The 21,824-nt window shown below is 37.6% G+C and overlaps 1 protein-coding gene across 6 annotated transcripts in view; it reads right to left on the bottom strand.

Annotated features, from left to right (window-relative positions):
• ARPP21 (cAMP regulated phosphoprotein 21) overlaps positions 1 to 21,824 on the bottom strand; it is a 226,260-nt gene that overhangs the window by 151,734 nt on the left and 52,702 nt on the right. For all 6 annotated transcript variants that reach the window (XM_054991305.1, XM_054991306.1, XM_054991302.1 and 3 more), the window contains exons 2-6: positions 7,647 to 7,821; positions 5,787 to 5,960; positions 5,030 to 5,071; positions 4,277 to 4,360; positions 396 to 546 (exon numbers count right to left, since the gene is read on the bottom strand). In XM_054991305.1, the coding sequence (XP_054847280.1) occupies positions 396 to 546; positions 4,277 to 4,360; positions 5,030 to 5,071; positions 5,787 to 5,921 (412 nt within the window). In that variant the 5' untranslated portion in view covers positions 5,922 to 5,960; positions 7,647 to 7,821. The remainder of the gene's footprint in view (positions 1 to 395; positions 547 to 4,276; positions 4,361 to 5,029; positions 5,072 to 5,786; positions 5,961 to 7,646; positions 7,822 to 21,824) is intronic.

A 21,824-nucleotide genomic window follows, 5' to 3' on the forward strand; every position in this document is an offset into this window, starting at 1 on the left:
CCAAGACTGCTCACTTGTGACCCACCAAATTGATCCAAACCAACCAGCCCCATGTTGCAGTGTTTTAGGTTCATGATAATTCCCCTCTTTTTACAGTTCCAGGCCAAAACCGGAGGTACAGTTGTAACTCTACCGTACAGGTTTTGGGCCTTGCTTGAAGGAGTGAGTCAAAAATGGTGCAGGCTTGGCATAACTAAAAGCATATTGCAGATGTGCTACCCGTAGTGTGTCAACAAATACACATAGTACAACCCCACAAACATATACAGGATGTATAAAATATATTCACAAACCAACTCAAATGCACATACAAGCATATATGCACACTCACATTCCACGTCTTAATATGTGACTATGATAAATGACTAAATAATGACTTGAATATTTTTGTTCACCTTTTGATAACATTCTTATCTTGGGTTTTTCACTGTTTCTATCTTTTTCTTTGTTTTTATCCTTCTCTTTTTCTTTCTCAGATTCATCTTTACTAGATTTATCCTCTTCTTGTAGGCTGGGGAAACTTGAAAGCTGTAGTTGTATTGATTCCTGTTGAAAAAAATATAATAATTTAGGGCCAGATCCAGGAAACTTGGCATGGCTTCCAAACTGCATTATGAAGTGCATGCTTAGAAAAGCTGAAGCCAAACATTATTTGGTTAAAAAAACCCTTTATCTTAAGAAAAGAATAGTGTACTCTTAAGGACAATTTTTACTTCTTAGAATATATTTTAGATGATGTCAGTAAGAATGAGAATTTACAGTGCAATCCTATGGAAAGTTACTCCAGTCTAAGCCCATTGACTTCAATGGGCATAGACTGGAGTAACTCTTCATAGGATTGCATTGTTAGTCTGAATGGATGAGCATCCTGAACCTAACATACTTGCTTCAAAATTATTCTGATTTCCTTGCAGTAAATTCCATTGGACTGAACTGAAAGCACTTTTGTTTAGTCATGATGATCAGGGGAGTCTTGTGCAGAATTATTCTAATCTAAACTTGATTTCAGTGGTCTTAGACTGAAGTGCCTCTGCATAAGATTGCATTGTAAAAGTTGTAGCTGATCTATGTGTCCAAACAAGTTCCACTGAATCGATAGAATGTATTTTGAATTTTGTTAGGAAAAAACAACAACCTCAATCTCTGCAATCTTAGGCTAATGTAAGTTCAAAAATAAACGTTTGGAAATGGGCAGGACTTAGAATCAGGAAGTTAAAATAGGTCATTCTTTAGTTTGAATAGTTATTTTTTTTTATTACAAAACAAACATTTCTTGTTATTATGTGTGCTCTTTTAATGAAGACCTATTTTATACCTAAAACAGATGGTAGGTAAATAAAAACAGGAACATGGCTCTGTTAAGCTTAATTTCTTCAATTAAAAAAAGTTTAAATTACTTAAAATGTGTCAAGTTCTTGCACCCTGATCCTAAATCTTTACTCAGAAATTTACTGTGTTTCCTGCTGAGTGCAGATGTGCAGCTTTAGAACCACTGTGCTAATTATATTACTTTATTAACAGTTCTTGCAGATTTGATTTAAGAAGTGTTAACGAGTGAATAACTTAAATGTCCACACTTCCCATAAATATATGTATTGTTGAGAGCTCCAATGACATTTACATACTACAGCCATCAACAAACAAATAATATCAGAAAATTTAGTTCTCAAGAGAAAATATTGAAAATGTGAATGTTATAAAAAAAGTATTAACTTTTTCTCTTCTGCGCACACAAACATGTAGACATATCCTAGGGCACAAAAAATGCATGCTTAAGTCTCAATGGGACTTAGGTGCACATAACTCTGTGTTAGATCATGGTTGTAGACTTTCCAGTTGCAGTCATTGAATGAAAGTCATGGTGAATATATCCTAATACACTAATACCTATGTACCAAATCACTATCTTAAATTGCTTTCAAATAATTGAACTAGATGAACTACTAGAAGTGTGATCATGGGATTACTTCTTCAAATAACGCAAAGCGTTCTAATTGGCTCTGCCACCTTGAATATTTTATCCTGAAGCCACAGGGACTGTTATAATGCACTTGCATTTTTACAGGAAATGGAAGACAGACTTTACATACATTCTAAAACAAACATATAAGCATCCAGCATATTCTTTGTGCTGTACATATAACAAACCATTTCTACATATTCACTGCAATTGAAATAAAGCACACACAGAGAAGTTCTGCAGAGTCGTGAAAACAATCTATTGTTTGGTTCTTATATTCATTTTTTATTGATTTTTTTTCTCAATAGTAAAATTACAACGTTGATAAATACATTCATACAAGGTAAGTGTAGCGAACAACAAGAGATGTTCAATTTTGCAATAGTACACTGATAAAACCAATCATATAACATTAGAGGCAACATTCCTTTTAAAGAAAGGACAGAGTGTGCGATCAGGTAAGCTTTCAAGATCAAGTAATACAGGTAACAAGATTTTTCCTACAGAGGAAAATCAAGGCAAATTTTTCAAATATAATACAAACATTAGGTTTGTAGTACAATCCATACTCTGTTGTACTGGCAGTGAACCATACATTCTGATAAACTCTGTGATTTGTAAACAACTAAGAAACTCATAAAGAAAAACCCAATGTAACTCAAAAAGGTAAACAATTCCCATTGGCACAATGCTTCCAATATACTTCAGCCAGTTCAAGGAGGAGGACACGGGTCTAGCTTTCTCAGTGCAAAGTTTATCAGAATTAAAATCAAGGATGCATCCTATCTAATTTTATTATATGAAGCCAATCATCCTTAAGAAGCAGGCTTGTGTGGCAGAGATTATTTTAATCCCTGCATTCTTTATATTTCTACCAGAGAATTCACAGCCATACTTGACCAAACAATGGTAGGAGCCAAAAGTAGTATGAATCCTGCCTGTGTCTAGCACTAAGGGCAGTTTAGAAGAGGTATTTTGCCACCAAACGTGTTAGTTTTTGTGGAATATGACATTCCTTTCTCCTTTGCAGAGAGTACATTAGAAACTGCCATGCAACATTTATACAATCTGATATTTATATTATTCTCCTTTTCAGTCTCATTTAAGACAATAGAAAACACAAAAAAAATGCAGAACAAAAGCCACAAGTTTCTAATAATGCAAGCTGAGTCAAAGCTTACTGTTTCTCCCCCCAAAATGTCTACCTACATGGATAAAATAACCTGTCCATTGTCCTACTGCATAAATATCAATGTAGAGCAGCGAGAAAGTACAAAGACCCCACAGCTCAGTAAGATATGGGGTGGTGGGTTTTTTGGTCTTTCAAAAAAATAAAACTCTCCATGGTAAAGAGTTCAAAAAGGAGAGTTTAATTTGCTTCAGTTCAAGTTAATAGAGGAAAGTCCTAGAAAGTACACTTAAATACAATATTTGTGCTAACAGAAGTTAATCTCTCTCTCTCTCTCTCTCTCTCTCTCTCTCTCTGGCTAATCTCATTCTCCAATAATACATCTGAGTCTTTAAGTAAGAAGTATTGGCAGGATACTTAAAACAGTTTGAGGGTGTGGTCTTTTTGTTTGTTTGTGATCTTGTTAAAGTTGCTTTGCCACGCAAATGGGATGAGAATGTGAACCTTATGCAATAACTGTTACAAGAAGTTTTTGCAAAATTCTGAATTCTGTTGGATCAAATTTTCATGATTTGATCCAAAAATGCTTCTTTGGAATAAATGGTATACAACACCAATACAGACTAATTCAACTACATGCTTTGCAATATTGGAAAATTGGCACCAAGAATCAGAAAAATGAACCATATGGAATACAATGCACTTTTTCTCAAGCACTATGATTTAGATGGTCAGGAATTTAGCTATTACTATGAAATATATTCAGGGGAACTGTTACATAGTGGACCTTGCATGACCTAGAAGCCAGAGTGGACTCAGTACTATGCCTGGTGTAGTCTTAAAAGAGATAGCCTTAGAGAAAATAACAATTCTATCTTTTTTTGTTTGAATTTTTAAAAAATAATTAATCTGAATTCTTTTGAATTCTTTTCCATTTGTTGAAATTTTCAGGGGCTCTGGAAAAAAAAGAGAGCAAATAACACCCTGTGACATACTGTAGAGCTACTCATTTATTTCAAGTAAGTACACGCTAAATACCAGACAACTTCATCAAGCAAGTGCACTCTCAGGTAAGATGATTTTGGCTTCCCCAAATCAAGAAATGCCTTAAAGCCCAAATATGCAATGCAGACATGCAAGTGAAAGGGAAAGTTAACCATGCAGCTAATGGCAACTATTTTAGATACCTGATTGTCAATCTCTGTGTCCAGACGAGGGCATGATTCTTCACATACAGCAAGACTCCGCACCAGTTTCCCCTTTCCTCCTGACTGAAACATATTTTTAAAAAGGAAATTAGTTCTGAATGCTCACATCAGTATGCACACTAGCCTTCTGCACTATATTTCATACATCTAAGTAGAGAGCTTATAGTAGCAATTACTCTGTTGGACTAACATACAAGTTTTTGTTTCCATAAAGGGGTGGACGGCGATGACCAACGGTAACATAGATAAAGGGAACACTAAAAATAACTTTTTCTGTGAATAATGTAAGTCAAATATAGTAATCAAAAGGCAAATGTTAATCCAGTGAAAAAGGATGAAATCTGTCACAATGAATTATAATTAGAGTACTAAACTTTTTGGACTGGATAAAATGCACCACTATTAGATAGAAAACCTTAGCTGACCATCTCATTCTTACTTGGGGCTTGCTTGCTCTGAGCTTTGGGAACTTCCCATCCATACAGACAAACCATAACACACAAAACCAAATGCATGAAAAGATCAGCTGCTTTAATAGTGGTAGAGGTATAAGAGTAAAATAGTAGCTAATAACTCACAAAAGCTCACTGACCTTATGGCAACTAAGAATAACATGTTAAAAAGCATGAATAAGCATTTGTTTTTTAAAAAAGTATGAACAAGCATATCCATGCAACACTTTATCACAAACCCAGTTCCTCATCACTCTAAGGAAGCAGTTGGAAACTGTACCTTGGATCTCTTTTTCTGCTGGTTCTGGTTAGCACCTCGTTTCTGTGAACAGCAAGTGAAAAATTATGCATGACTGCGGGTAGAAAACGTGCATAAGAGGAATAACAGAATTTTACTAACAGTAAAATAGAAACATTTTAATTTGTAAAGTACTGGATCCATGTGGCAAATGGCCACTAGCTTGCCAACTTGTGGTCCAAAGAATGACTCTTTAAAGAAACGATTGCATCAATATGATTGGTGGAAACAAACTGCTTTTAAAAGTAAAGCTAAGGAGATCTGTGTTCTTATTTCCTCCAAGTTTCTACCCATTTTATCATCTAACCATATTTGAACAAAGAAAAAGTTTAACAGCTAGATATTTCAGAGAGATGTTTTAAAATATTTAGAATCACAAGAATTTGTGGTTAGAGCTGAAAGGCATTGCTACAAAAGTTCTATACATAGTATTGCAGAGAGAAGTCTCTGTCCACCTCTTTGCAGGTAAGTGTTCCCAAAGGATATATAGATCATTCCTTATTTTAAAACATGCTCTACATAATATGGCTGTTCAACAATTCTAATAATATAATGATTCATTATGAATGCAATTGATAGACATGAAAGCTCGTCAGAATAAAAGAGAAAAGCAAAGACATACTCCAAATACTGGAAGAATGATGAGAAAATGTATGATAAAACTGAAGAAAAAACAAAACATCATCTCTTCTCCCACAAAAAATGGTATCTGAATGGGAAAGTATTTTCTTATTCTTACCTGGTCTGATTTACCATTTTCATCTTTTTCATCCCGCTCCGAGCCTTCGGTTTTATTATGGATGCAGTTCTCCTGTTGAGAGAGGGCTGAGTCTTGCTCATTTCCAGCGTCCTCTGCTTTTCCTTGCTCAGACATTCTCCCAGACAGAAATTAAAAGAAACACGATTTGATGACCTGGAAGGTCAAGACATTAAAAAAACAAAATACTGGGTGAAAATTGCTGTTTTATTCCCATGAGAGCTATTTTTATTTCCTTCATGATGAACTAACAAACCATATCAAAAAGCCCAAGAATTTAGGGCACTACAAATCAGCAGAAAGTAATGGACTGAAGTGCTCTAGGTGGAAGTTGAACTAAGTAAAAGCAAACAAGGAAAGTATCTTGCTTTCAACTGCTCCTCATGATAGAGAATACAAGTATATAGATGCTTCTGCAGTTCCTCAGACTACCCTTTTTCATTCAGCTGTAGAAGCAGGGATGGACAGAAATTGTTTTTCCAAGAAGCTAACGGTCCAGATAAATAACCTATTCCTGCTTCTAGGTTAGAACGGAGTTCAAGTAGACTAGAGCCCCCACTAGAATGTCAATCTATTCTTACAAAAAAAAAATTGCTGCACACTCCTAACAGTGAGTCATTCATCTGTGTACACATGAAAGGTTACAGCATTTTCTGCAAGAAAGGGGAAAAATTAAATTTGGTTGAAGAGGTAATAATTCAATATAAACATTCATTCTAAATTTGGCAATAAAGGCTTCATGGTAAACATTTCTAGGCATCAAAGTGACAGCTCCCTTATAAAAATCGTAAGCCTCTTCCAAGCCCCATGTCGCTCTCCAGCACAGCGGAAATCCTCCTGGAAGCCTTTGGCAAGGTGGCTCTGATGAAGATATCGTAACTACATGGGCATTGCTCTCAGCTCACAATAGTCTGTTGTACAGAAGCTCAAATGGCTTTTCAAAGTTAAAGCCTGTTATTATTTTTCCCCCTCTCTCTACCCATAAAATACCCCTCTGACACTTCCCCTACTGATTAGTTGTCAAATGTATCTCATGAATAATTTAACACTTTTTGTTCTCCCCCCTGCTTTTTTTAAAAAAAAATCTTCTTATAAAAAATAAGTGAACTGGAGCAAAGGAGTTATTTCAAAATAGGTTTCGACATTTACCCTTTTCAAAATTTAATGGTTGTTATTAGATAAATCTGCACTTGGTTGTATTTCTTTTTCAGATTGCAATTAAAATTGCACAGATCTTTATTAAAACCCCTCTTCTTAATTTATTTCAAAGGAAAATACAACATATATTGAAGACTCTTTTAATTTCAGAAAGATGGGTGTCCATTTGTACTGTACCATTTTTAACAGGAAGAGTCCTGTTCCGTAATTAAATTTTCTAATAGAATATGATTTTGAAAAGAAGTGCGGACTTAGCCCAATGATTTCTTTTAAAACTTGCGTATCCTGTATTTTCTTATATGTGAAAATGGGGGTAGAAGTAACATTGTTTAGCCATCAAATTTATAGCAATCAAAATGAACTAGTTATTAGTCTGATGCATTCTCTTATACTGTCAAAACGTTCCATTTTTCCTACCATAATACTTCTGTCTACAATTAATTCTTCAGGTCAGAGGGCATTTATATCTGAAATTAAGCCATTCCCTTTCACAAACTGAAATATAATTAGCATGAATTCGATGTCTGAATCTAGCTTAACCCTTAACCCTCTTTCTTGGTGAGTACTCAAACAGCATCTACGCATGTGACACCCCCCCCCCACAGACGTGATGTGGACTTATGAACACATACACAAAAATACGCCACTTTCCGCCATTAGGTATGTAACAAAAAAGCCATTTACCTTCAGTGCTGCGTTAATTCTGGAAGCCTTTCTATCAATTTCTGTTGCTCCTCACTGGTTAAATCCACACAAGTGATCAATGACGACGTGAGTCCCATGACCCCATTAACAGTTCAGAGTGCCAATCTCCATGCTGTTGCTTCAGAGAGTTTGACAGATCATTGTCATCATCAACCTGGCGGGGAGGGGGGGGAAAAAAGACAAAAAGTAAACACCAATGATAATGGTTATAATCATGGTAGGGTTAAAAGATAACATAAATAGAGACCAGATTTCTAACGCTAATGACCAGCTTCAAGCAAATCACTTTCACAGCTTGATGCGGCTCCACCTGTCTCAAAAACTGTGTGCCTCTTCTCTAATGAAGGCTAGAGCCGGCTGTTCAAGTCATAACAGCTCCTACGCACGGAGCTAAAATTAACAATTGCATATTATGTGCTGAAGATTACTCACTTCAATTTTAACCTTTTTAGTGAATTCTGGCACTTTGCATTTTTTTAAAAAGGCTCATCTGTTTGCTTCAATGGAAATCAATATTGTCACTAAGGAAAAAAAAATAAATGTCTACTCCATAACGAAAGCTCAGTCTCATTTTTGAGAATTAATGTTATTAAAAAACCTGACCTCATTAGCAGGTATAAATGAGCTGACTTCAGAAGGTAGAGCCACTAAAATGGCTAAGAGGGAGTTAACAATTCTGAGCAATGGAAATTAGGGAGAATTTAGAATAACGTGGGATGTGAAGGGGGGAAGATTGCTTTGGGAGAAAGACAGAAGGAATGATTGCTTCAAAAATGTATTACGTTATGTTTGTAGCGAATGTTGCTACCAGATGGGCATTTGGTTAAAAGAAAAGTGAGAGGTTAAAAGAAAAATAGAAACATTTACAAAGTACTGAAATATCACGATGTCCTTCTGGAGATCTAGTGTTGGCAGTTGCCTGGTAAACTGGTAAATCAACCATCAAAATCAGCTTTAAGTAAAGTAAATACCACGTAGCATCTAATTCTGCCATATAAGGGGTTCTAACGGGTTTGAGGATTACATTGTGAACAGCTGCAACAGCTACAAAAGAATATTAATTCTATCCTTACACACAAAGCACAACAATTTCAACAAATGTTACATGTAAGAGTTTCTTTACCAAAGTCTATGCTCTCAGTATGTTCAGATTATGCAGACATATATTTTAATATATAATAACGAGGAGATAAATATACCTCTCTCACACTCTATTGTTTCATGTGTAACAATAACATAAATGCATCTTTCTCCTTGGATTTTAGCAGCAACTCATTAGTAGCAACAAGAAAATTGTCCTCTGAGACAATAGTACAAGCAATGGGAGTGGCCAAAACGCTTTGCAAACAAACCAACTGCATATAGAATAACTCAACAAAGGTTATCATTTCTCACTACAGTCTCTCCTTAATAGCAAGAAAATAAATTAGATGCCTTCTGAGTTCAAAAGAAAGCAAAATAATACCATCATTGTCTCATTCTAGCTATGACAAGAGGCAACAAGCAGAGAAAAATCATTATGAAAAAGTACAATGAATGCAGTCACAGAAAAGAAGGAATTTTGTAAAAAGCTTCTATGTTAGCATGCCATTCCTGGATTCTACGTTTTTTTTTTAACGTGCTACATAACACAGTTGCTTGAAAATTTACCAAAATTATAAAAATACAGAGGAGGCAGAAGATCCTTTGCTGCATTGGACAAGGCACAATTCTATTTTTCTTGAATCAAGACAGTCAAATTTACATTTGGTCTGAATGTGTTTTGAAACATTCACAGGACTAGAACACACATGGAACATTATCATCACCTTGCTGGGCCAAAAAAAATAAAGATATTCATTTCAACCGATAATCTGATCCTTGAACTTGTTCCGTTGCCAAAGAAACATAGAGATGATCGTGTATGAAGAACCTGCAGCTACACTGTGCAAGTATGCAGGTACGTAGGTCAACATGAATAAATATGTATATGTAAATATGTTAATGAAATTCCGGACCTGCTTGTCACAAGCTATAATGGATTTCAAGATTCCGGAAATGCAATTGTTGCATATATGACCAGGAATATAAGGAACAGTTGCTGGTCTTGACCAAAAAGATCATGGAGGATATATCTGCACATCAGAAATAGAGCTCGTTTAATGCCAAAACATGCCAAAAATGGAGTCTAGTGACCCAGAATAGAATAGCCTTGGAGAGGAACAAGAAACAAAAGAACAATACAATAATATGGCCTTTTGCAGATTAGAAATCGCCTAACCCATATCAATGGATTCTGTGTTGAGGCCAGGTGTAGAAGCATCTGAGAATGGTACGAACATCTAACTTCACAGAAGCAAATAGTCCAAAAATGGGGTGGTTGGTTGAGGGCCAACAGATATTCCTAAACTTGTTGTAACCACTGTTTTTAAATACATGATACAAAGTAATGATAAAAAGTAGCAAGAATGAATGAGTCATTTTTATATATCTAAATATGGACAATTTTGTACAGTGCTTGAATTTATAAGATAATTAGTTAGCCAAGAATGTGTACCTTTATCAAGTGGGACAGCTAGCTATTGTAAGAAAATTATTTTAAAAACCTATAGAAAGCTCAACAGATTGGGAGCCTTTTCTTAGAAGGGGTAAGATAAGTTTTATGGACTCATTTAATTGCTCTCCATTAATTATCTATGTAACAAGAACAGATAGTATAATTGTGTTAAAGACACAAAATAGTTATGATGTAATAAAGAATAAAATAGAACCAAAGATTCTCTAATACTATTACATGTGTACTATACCCATAAAAACCAAAAATGTTGTGGTGTACCTCTTGCCAGGAATTAAATGACCTGTTATAGGAAAGCTAAAAGAAGCCCAGGGCCTCTTAAGTTCATGCCTATATATGAATCAAGCCTGACCAGGCTCATCCAGAACAAAACTTACTTAGATAAACACAAGAAGATAACTTTTTAATACTTGCTTTGTTGACAGTTTCTTTTTAAAAAAAATGGTTCTGTTATAAAGTTAACTTTCAATTTCTGATCAAGAAACAGATTATTTAAGGAGTCTTCCATAAATATAGGCTCATGTGCATATTAAAGCAGTTTAATGCGGAAATTATCTCTCATTTTATGGGTTTTTCAATATTTACTACTGCTTTCTTAGCCATGACAGTAAAAAATGCTAATATCATTTACACTCTTTTTGCCTATTTTCCCCCAAGCCCAACATTTCAATCATTGGACAGAAGAGTACGTGTAATGAGTATCATATATAACAATCATTTGTGCAATATACATTGCACCAAGTTTTGGAATGGTTATATGATAAAAGCAGATTATTTCGGGCCATTGGTGGAATTGGTTTTGTGAAGCTGAGTTCAAATATCTGTAAACTACCATCTGTTTTCACTCTATAAAAGCGCAATCCAATCTGATTTCCAATTCAGCAGCAACACTACCAGCTGCCTTTAAACTCATATGATTACTATTCTAAAATACAATGAGGGTCGCAACGATACATATTGAGATAAATAATTCCCACATTCATTTTGACACTTTTGATATTTAAAAGATGGTCAAGTGAAAATCCCCCAGCTTCAGGGAGGCTCTTGCACAAATTAACCCACAACCTGCATAATGCAGGAGTAAAACAGCTAGATAGCAGAAGTTATTTAAAGCCCACAGTAAAGTTCTTGCTGTAGACATGACTCCGCTAAGCTAAATCACATTCTACAAGCACCACCTCACTTACAGTATTCCCTATCTGGATGGAAATGATTCGATGTATGTCGGTACCTGTACTTTGAGAAGCAGTACTGTCTAGACTTACCCAATAGAACACAAGACTGCCCCTATCCCTACTCTAGTTTGTGTCATTGTGAAATTCTATGGTATTATGAAATCTATTCACAAAACAAATTTAAGACATGACCACTACTTTACACACTGGGACAACTGCCATGTCTCATAAGCAGTACTACCTGTTTCAAAATTTTGTGCCTTAAGCAAACACATAATAATCCATCCCAGATGACCTGTTAGGAGTCTCAGCCAACAACCTCCCACTTAAGGAGTGGATCTACAAGTCAGATGCAGTGATGGATCGGCTATCAATATTAAAATCTCCTTGGTATAAACTAATCAAATTTGACCATTTAAGATCTCCCTACCTAGCCAGTATTTCTCATTACAACCTCAGAGTGTCTTTCACTGCTCTGCACTTTCAGATGATGCAGACAGCTCTTTTGGCAGGGCGTTATTCTCACACCCCTATGGAACATCGCACCTGCATTTGTGGATTACCTACAGCAGAGAACCTTTCCCACTATCTACTTTATAGTCCATTATATAGTGTAAGAGCTCAATTTTTGGCCAGAATCCTATCAGTGACAAACACATACTCTGAAATCGAGATTGTGTTTTTGTTATCTGACACTGATAATCATGTGTCCTATAGAGTCTCTCAGTTTGCACTTGCAGCCAAAAAGATAAGATCTAAGGTGGTACCGAATGAGGCTGTTTTGTGACTCCTTGGATAGTTTGGCATACTGTATTGTTTTTATTAATTTTAGTAACCTATACAAACTGTTATAATGGATTTAAGTGTTTATTAGTCAATGTTTGGTGAATTGTGACAGCCTATGGCTATAGACCATAAACTCTTTGAACTTACATAATAATCATCATACAAAATACACAGAGATGGATCCTGTGAAAAAGGATCCCTCACCCCTGTGGTAGCCTTCCCTCTTCCTGTTGCTCCTCGAGGTCCCTGGCCCCTCAGAAGCAGCATATCAGAAGGCATTTGGGGTTGTTTCTGGAGTAGGGAGGCAGAGAAGTTGCACTCTAGTGCACAGAAATCAGACAGGATTCAATCCATAATATAATAATAATAATAATAACATTCGATTTATATACCACCCTTCAGGACAACTTAATGCCCACTCAGAGCGGTTTACAAAGTGTTATTATTACCCCACAACAATCACCCTGTGAGGTGGGTGGGGCTGAGAGAGCTCCAGAGAACTGTGACTCACCCAAGGTCACCCAGCTGGCTTCGTGGAGGAGTGGGGAATCAAACCCGGCTCTCCAGATTAGAGTCCCGTGCTCTTAACCACTACACCAAACTGGCTCAGTAATATGCTTTACTGTAGACTCTAAACCTCACAACAGCCCTTTATTTTTTATATTTAATCTGACAATTCCATAAGCATCATTGTACAGATACTTAAGATTGTATTGGCCCTTGGAAAAGAAACAAAATGTTCCATATGTTTGTTTTGTATGCCGTAGGGCCAAACTACAAGTGACGAATGATACAGGTTGGACACTTGTCAGCTTCCCTCAAATTTTGATGGGAAATATAGGCAGCTTGGTGGAATGTTGGACAAGTGACAGTTAAAAAGTCCATTGGACAGCAGTCAGAGAGCCAAGCTGCAAGACCAGGATGCCTACATTTCCCATCAAATCTTGAGGAAAGCTGACCAGTGTCCAACCTGTGTCATTCATCACTTGTAGCTTGACCCTAAGTGATAAGGTGAAAGAGACAGGTTTTTTTCCTGTTTTTAGGAAGAGACAAAACTCAGTTGTTTCCAAACGCTTCTCATTAATCAGAGGAGCAATATTTTAATAAGTTAACAGGGTAAATATGAAATACGTTAAAACATTCCGATAAAGCCCTTTCAATGAATATAGTTATCAAAGTGCTGGTTAAAGCCCTCCACAGATTGGGGCGGGAATACTACTGCAAACACATCCCCCGCTCCGGTGCATCAGTTGCACTTCTCAGACGGTATCCTCACCTAGGATGTTCCATTTGGTAACAGTTTGGCCAGGAAGGTATTGTTTTCAACTTGCTGCTGGACACTTGTGGATGTTTTTGTGTCCTCGCAACTTTTGCCACTTTGTCAGTTTCAGGAGACAAGGCGGGGTGCATATATATTTTAAATAAATAAACATACATACATACATACATCTAGGAAATGAAGTAATTATAAGTGTATAATGCAAAGTTAAGAGATTGAAAAAGGTAGCTTAAATCAGTAATAATACTTAATAGTCAATACAAAATCAAATCCCAAAGTGGAAAATATGGAAAGGTTTTGTTGTTGTTTAAAGAAAGAAGCCAATTTTGATGAGTACACCAGAATCTGGAAGGTTGACACTTTTGATATGAGGCCATATCAAGCTTATTTTGGACAGAGAAGGAGTGAAGCACTCTTTTATAATAGCCTATAGAATGCCAATGCTTCTTAGGCAATAATTTACTAAGGCTGATTCAACTCCAAGGTATCTGACGAAGTCTTCTTGACCTTGGCCTACTACAAAGAATCTAAGGCAGCACTCAAGCCTTGACTGAAAGTCAAACTATATATCATGACTGTGGGTACTGATGCCATTTCTGAGAATACAGCCATTTAAAAATTGCCATGAGGGCTCGATCCTGATTGGAGCTGTGGTGTGGTAGCATGAAGCAGTTCTCTCTCCCCACCTCCTGCCATTGCTTTTTCAAGTGCTGAAACAGGCCCCCACAACTGTTTTGGTACTTGAAAAGGTGCATTGGGGAAAACAAGGCTCTCAAAACAATTTTTAAAACAAATTTTCCTCTAAAATGGCACAAGCGACGACAGACTGGACAAGTGGCCACTGTAATGTACAGTTTGACTCTGAGCAACAGGTTACATTTTCAGCTTTCCACTTTTGACTCCTTCTTAAACACTCCTTTGGGATGTCTGCTTATTTGCTCTATGTATTCACAACTGGGATGAATATTTGCAAATCTTTGAAAAATTCTTACTTTCAGCAATCAATTTGTGAATTTGAAGTTTCTGGATTTTAATATGGAATTTTATGTTGAAAAATTGAGTGCTTCTTGCCTGTTGGCATCCCTGGATTGCTTTCGTTGGCAGGCATCTAATATGACAACTCAAAAGTAGTCAGATATCAAATACTAGATACCATTGCTTGTCAACTACCAAATGGTGGTCAAATGTGAGCTGTCAAATATCAAATATTGCAACGGGTCAAATACATATAATTATTATGTGAGCCTTCATAAAGCCTTTTGACTAATCAAAGAATATTCAGTGTAAAAATCCACAGGGCAGAATATTAAGGTGAATTTTGGGAGCAAACATATTCCAAGTTTACTCTTCAGCACCTACTGCCTTACAACCTTCCAGAGTTCAGATTTAGCTTCACACTGATGGATTTCCTGCTCCGTCATCCTGTTCCCTTGGGATGAGTATGACTTGGCCTGCTTTCCAGTTTCTCCATTAACACCTGAACTCAGTTGGATTAACTACCAAACACTTCTGATCTGGCCTCATTTTACTGGTCTTATGCTAATAGTCTTGAATCTCATCCAGAATCCAGAAAAAGCATTTCATGTGTGCAAATTCACTCCAGGGAAAGCTGCCATTGCCTCTGTATCTGGAGAGTCAAAGCTCCCTCATTCAGAAAAAAACTATTCTTTTATCTAAGAAGAATTGTCTTAAATTATGTCTCAAATATTTATTAGAAATAAAGAGATTCTTTCCATATTTTCATCTGTATTCACATCAAAGAGATTGGAAAAAAGGGTCTGAATTTGAAACTTGTGGTGCATAGTAATTTCAGTGTCACCTTTAATCTCTATAACCTTTAGTTCATTTTAAATTACCCTGAATGACAAGCTCATTTGAAGTCACCAGTACAACAGTAATTATTCCAAAATGATAACTAATAATGGCAGTTAGCAAGTTACATGACCTCAGGATTTGGATGCCCATCATAGATGGGGTTTCCTCCTCCCCTTCTTTCACCCAGGCTCATAGTTTTGTAATGTGGGGCTGAGGTTTAATGAGTGATGAGTTGCTGGTCATGCATAAAATCCAAGGTTCAATCTCTGGCATCTTGCATTAAAAGCAGTAGGTGATGTGCGAAAGATCTCTACCTAAGAACCTGGAGAGAAGCTGCCAGTAAAGACTAGACAGCACTGACCCTGATGGACTAGTAATTTGAGTCAGTATAAGTCAGCTTCATGTTCAGTGTTTCTGCATCCATACCAGCATCTGAAAGGCTAGGCTGGCTAAGATACCAGGATTGTCTTTTGGCAATACTGCCTGGTTAACAGTTTGCATCTTTACCTATGTAGTGATCTGCATCCTAGAAAACTACAAGATACCACAAACAGATTACACCACTGCCCCAATATTTACACTAGCATCCTGTGGTCTTCTGGGCCCTATTCTATACCACAAGAAGTAGCATATAGATAATACCAATAATGCTAAGATGCATTGTGTTTTATGTGTTAAACTTTCGTGTGATGTGTTCTACGGCAATACCCCATGAATCTAAAATGATATAATTTGTATGTCTTGTTTGTTGGTCCTCCAGAACAACTGGTTAGACCACTGGTCTGATCCAACAGGGCTCTTCTGTAAACCAGGAACAGACTGCCAGAGCATGAGAAAAGTATTCTCAAACATGCCGTCTGTCGGGTCTGCAATCCACAGTACTGCCATATTGCTTTCTCATTACTGTTATGCTGTACTTTTCCAGTATTATTTTGTATACTGGAACAGATGTGGTTCCCAAGACAGCCTTATCTCAACAGACTCGCAGAGACCTTGGAGTCATAACTTTCACATTCTCAACAAAGGCCTTGTGTTCAGCCGGACGCTTCTGTAGCCTTTGGATACCTATGGACACTTGTACATTGAATATATACTCTTCCAATAAAAAACCTTTGACACAAGAGATGTGGATTTCTTGCTGCAAGGGCTGGGAGATGAGATCAAAGTAACTTGAACTTCATAGACCACTAACTGGATTGAAAATGGGACAATTCTGGAAAAATCTATAGTGGAAGAAAGGTTCAGAATTGGGATATCTTGGTTTAGATATCTTCAGCTGAAACATCTGTTCACCAAGCTGATCAGGTCCAAGGATTTGCTTCGGCCCCTAACTCCTTTTGAGGAAATGATTTGGAATGGGGAAGATGGTAAACAGGGTAGGATTTCAACCCTCTACAAATTATTATTAAGGGTGATACATAAAAACCCTCTGCCATACCAAAAAAAAAAGGTCTGATTCTTTAAAACGGGTTATATCGGAATCTGATTGGAAACATATATGGAATTCTCCTTCCAACAAATCTAGTTGTTGGAATATTAAACGCCAATTTTACAAGCTTCTGTCCAATTGGTATTTATCACCACATAAATTGAATCAGATGAACAGGTTGTTGAGCCCTCTGTGTTGGAGATCTTGCAAGCAGGAAGGCACGGCCCTACATATGTGGTGGGAATGCCACTATGTTCAGGAATTTTGGAGAGTGGTTCACAAAGAGATATTCAACATGATGGGTCTTTCATTGCCATACTCCCCAGAATTTCTTCTATTGGATTTTTGGCCGAACTCTGTGTTAGATAGGAATACCAGACCTCGTCTCGATATTAGTTGCCTCTGCTCGCCTGGTCATTGCTGAGAATTGGAAATCCCTCAAAGGCCCATTGCTAAAAAAATGGTATCAGAAAATTTGGGAGCAATATCTGATGGGTAGGATTATGAATAATCCGTTTTTTGGGAACTTGCATATGGCAGTCCCTTTATTTGAATACGATGAAATCTGGAAACCAATTTTAGATGTTTTAAATGCCAAAGAAGTACTTCCCCCAATGCAATAAAGTTTAAATGCTCATTTATTGTAATTCTTGGGTTTTTAACAATTTACCAAGAGTGGTTCTGATAATGTCTTTTATGGCTTAGTTTTAATCCCTTTCTTGTTTGTACAGTACGGTTTTATCATTTCTTGTATTAAATTTGGATTATTAAAAAAAAAAACTCCATAGACTGACAGGTAGGGACTTTTGCCAAAACAAAAAAGTTCAAGCTGGCATTCCTGGTGGCTTGAAAGCTTGCACAGTGTTTTTTGGTAGATTGGTTGGACCAATAAAAGATATTACAAGAATCTTGTTTTTGTTTGGGGGATTTTGCATGGACCAATATACTCCTTTTAAAAGAGACAAAAAGATCTTTTCTGTTTGGTCTGGCTTTCAAGCAAGGTGGGAGAATGACTTAACCTTTTACCTTATTCAAAATAACTGTATTTACTCAGATAAATACACAATCTCTGTTACAAATGTTTCTTGGGTGACTACAAATAATGTCCATTTTTTGTATAAATGTATACTAGTCAAAAGAAAAGCTCTGATGGATCAGATTAATGATCCAATTAGTTCAATATCTTGTTTCACAGAGAGATCAAGGAGATGAGCATGGATGCTGCAGAAGCAAAGATAGCAAACGCTGATGCTGCCACCCCTTGAATGGGACCACTTGGTGGTCCCATTCAGCCATCATGTCTGACACTGATGGACCCCTTCTCCATGAACTTGTGTAAAAAAAAAAAAACCTCCTCACTTTAAAGCCAGCTACGCTACTTAACATCATTGCATCCCATGACAGTTAGTTCCACATGTTAATAATGTATGAAAAAGTACTTTGCCACCTATGTGCTATTTCCGGCTTGGTTCCAGCGAATGATACACAGACACTTCTGTATGGTTGGAATGGCCACAACTTTACTGATTACAGCAGATTGGAGCATTGGCCAGACATATGGGCACAGATCCTCCACTGGCATCAAAAGACCCCATACTGTTCAATGCATAAAATTCCAGCCCACTGCTGGCATACCACTCCAGCCCATACTGGCCTCCAGGGAACGGCAAGCCGTGTTCCTCCAGCAGCCATGCTGGTCAGCCCTCGCCTCCTTTTTCCGCAGCAGGTGAGCCGCCCGACTGCTGCACTCATCCCTTAGGATCCAGCCCAATGCCTCAAAACCCACCCAACCCTTAAAGTTGTGACAGGCCCATGGCCGCTCTGTCAGAGTGGTGGGCGGGCGGGAAAAGCGTCCTGTTCCTGCCAAAGCATCTCTGGAATGGCTCTTTTTTCTAAACTGAAAAGACAAAAATTTCTTTATCCTTATCTCATAAGAAAGGTACTTCAGCCCCTGATCTGTTTGGCTGCACTGGGCTGCACCTTTCCGTGCTGTCTGATAGCCTTTTTTAAACAACGTAGTTGGAAAACCACACATGGAGGAAAAAAGAAAACAAGTCTGTGTGATGAAACTAATTACTTTGCAATTTACTAACTTTGACTATAAAGCGGATGCAATAAACTCTATAAACATAAATAAACCACAGTATAACAGACATATACATCAACAATAAATCAACAATAAACTGCTCCAAACTGCTATACAGTAATCATAACTCTTAATCATAACCCTATGGTTTGCATAGTCCAACAGATGCAGAAGAATCAAGTGCCAAAAAGTCATCCAAGAGGTAAGTCTCCACGATGTAAGTTAGTTAATTAGAGTTCTTTTTTCTTACTAATCTCATCTCGACGAGATATTATTAAAAAAAAAAAAGACTCTAATTTACTTTCATTGAGGAGACTTTTTTCTTAATAATCTCGTCTCTTTCTTGATGAGGGTTTCCTCCACATGCGGTTCTCCAACTACATTGTTAGGCTGAACAGTTTGGAGGAGCCTCATTTTTTTGTTTTTGATAGCCTTTTTTGACATTCATTAATCAGCGATGTACATAGTATTTCAAATACATATACACCATAAATCTGTACAAAAGCCTTAAAATACTGCAACTTTTATTTTCTGTCCCTTTCCTAATAATTTCCAGCACAGAATTGCCTCTTTTACTGCTGCCATCCATGGAGTTGACAATGCACTGACTGTGACCCCAAGATCTCCCCTCAATCTCAGCCTGTTGCAACCCCATCAGCATACACATCAATGTAGAGGTTTTTGCCCCACTCACTTTACAAATACACTGAACCTCATTTGCCATTTTTTCACCCACTCACCCAATTTGGAGAGATCCTTGTGAAGCTCTTTGATAATCTACTTTGGTTTTTACTATCCTGAATAATTCAGTGTCATCTACAAACTGGACCATTTCACTGGCTACCTGATTCCAGATCATTTATGATCGAAGTAAACAGAAGCACCCCTTAATGCAGATTCTGAGGATGCCACCGCTTATTTTCTGCCACTGTGAAGTAAATGTCCATTTACTTCTATCCTCCATTTTCTGTTGTTTAACCATTTAACTAATCCTTGAGAGAACCCATTCTCTAATCCTTGACTGAGATAACCCCTCCCCCCTTCTTATTTCATTGTCAGATTGTGGATTAAGTCTGCCACATAACATGCAAGTAATAAGCTCAGAAGTATCTGAGAACAATGAAACCAGGGAAGAAACATAGATTTTTCTCCCCTAGAACTCAGTGATGTTCACTTTATACAATATATTACAGGGCTGGAAGTTAATTGGTAATCAATGCCGAGACATCGAAATATAATACCACGTTTACCAACAGATGTGCCTCAGATACCACAGCCAGCAATATATAAGCACAAGAAATAAACAGACATGATAAGTTGCAGAAAATGATAAATTAGGGAAACTGTAGATGTACATTTATCACACCAAAGGCTGCATTTCTTTTATATGTGAGATGCTTCCAAGCATAAACAAATGCATATCTGAAATACAAATTATCTTTAGACTTAAAGAAGCCCAGCCGTAACTGACAAAGAGCAGGGCCACCATGGAGACATAAGACTGCTATATGAGACAAGGTGTGAGCATGAGCCTTCAGGAAAAACTAACAGGCTACTTAGTCCTACTGCAATTGCTTCAGCAAACTGTAGGAAAAGTCCTGTGTCTGCTTCTGCTGCTGCCCTTGCCCAATGAGCCTTAGGCTCTACCACTCCATAGTATGTTTTTCGTGCTGAGTGATGAATTAAATGCAATATCTACCTTCAAAGATGTTAGAAAGGCCATTTGTCCACTTATAGTGGCAGGCCTCTCAGTAGTTGGCCCTCCCTACTGCCCTTGCTCCTCTGAATGATGGGAGAAAAGGCATAGGGCTTTGATATCCAGCAACATTTGATGACACATCTGCCTCCAAACCCAGATGTTATGTAAGCGTGTTTAGCAATGCTCTGGCCATCCCTGAAAACTCAACAGGAAGTTTTTGGAGATGGCCAGAGCATCACCTGACAAGCTTACATCACAGATGGGTTTTCAGGCAGATGGGACGTCATGCATCACTGGGCATAATTTTCCAGCCTGGACCCCTCCCAGGAATGCTGGCCAGTGGGCAGGCATTCCTAGATGTTGATATGCTGATATACAGAAGAAAAGGAAAAGATTGGGGTTTTAATGGCCACAGGCATGACTCCACCTGAGAAGCGGCAGTAGCAGAAAATACCTCTTTCGTTTACAGAGGAAGAGGCACCATATGTGCAGACAGCAATTTCCCACACCTGCTTCATAGCGTGAGAAACACTGTGCAGTACTGTACCCTGTGTACAGTACTGTACAGTACTCTGACCCTTCTTCCTTTTCTGTCTCAACCTCTCTCCTTTTCATTTGTCAAGTCTGTAAATTGCAAAATGACTCCACGCACATATGTGGAGGAGCACATATGTGGGTTGCTGTGTGTACGCAAATGTACACATATCTATGCTGTTGGGCAGGCCACATGTGAGGAATTCTAATTGCCACTGTAGTCTCTAATTGCAGGTTGTAGTCTCTTTCAGGGGTGAGTCTCCCCACTGTGAGTGGCAGCAACTAGGAGTCGGTTGGTTGTCTCCAGACTATGCTGGGTGGCACCTTACTAGTAGTGTCACAGCAACCACTCTTTGAATAAGAATAAAAACATACTAAATGACCAAATATAAATATATTATCTGGTTGGTCCTGCTCCCTTTCTTCTGTGACCATACAAGTGCCTGAAACATGTATTTCTAAAGTTTCAAATCATAGCCACCAATGTAAGAACGAAACACAGCCTAACTAAAGCCCACACTCTATGCCAACAGTTACTGTGCTTGGTGGTATCGCCACGGAGCCCAAAGATAAACAGGATGGTCCCTCTTCCTCTTCTAGAATTCATTGCCTCTCCTTGGACTACCCAGCATTCCTCTGGCAATAAGGTCTGGAAGGAACCGGTAAAGCCATCTCACCTCCTTAAAACTTTAGATGAGCTTGCCCGCATCAGCGAAGATGACATATAATGACTTCTCTTTATCATTTCACCTTTTCCATTCTATCTTTCCTAAGAAATCCTGGGGTTGAAGAAGAACCAT

Source organism: Eublepharis macularius, chromosome 11, assembly GCF_028583425.1.
Source record: "Eublepharis macularius isolate TG4126 chromosome 11, MPM_Emac_v1.0, whole genome shotgun sequence".
Taxonomy (NCBI): Eukaryota; Metazoa; Chordata; class Lepidosauria; order Squamata; family Eublepharidae; genus Eublepharis; species Eublepharis macularius.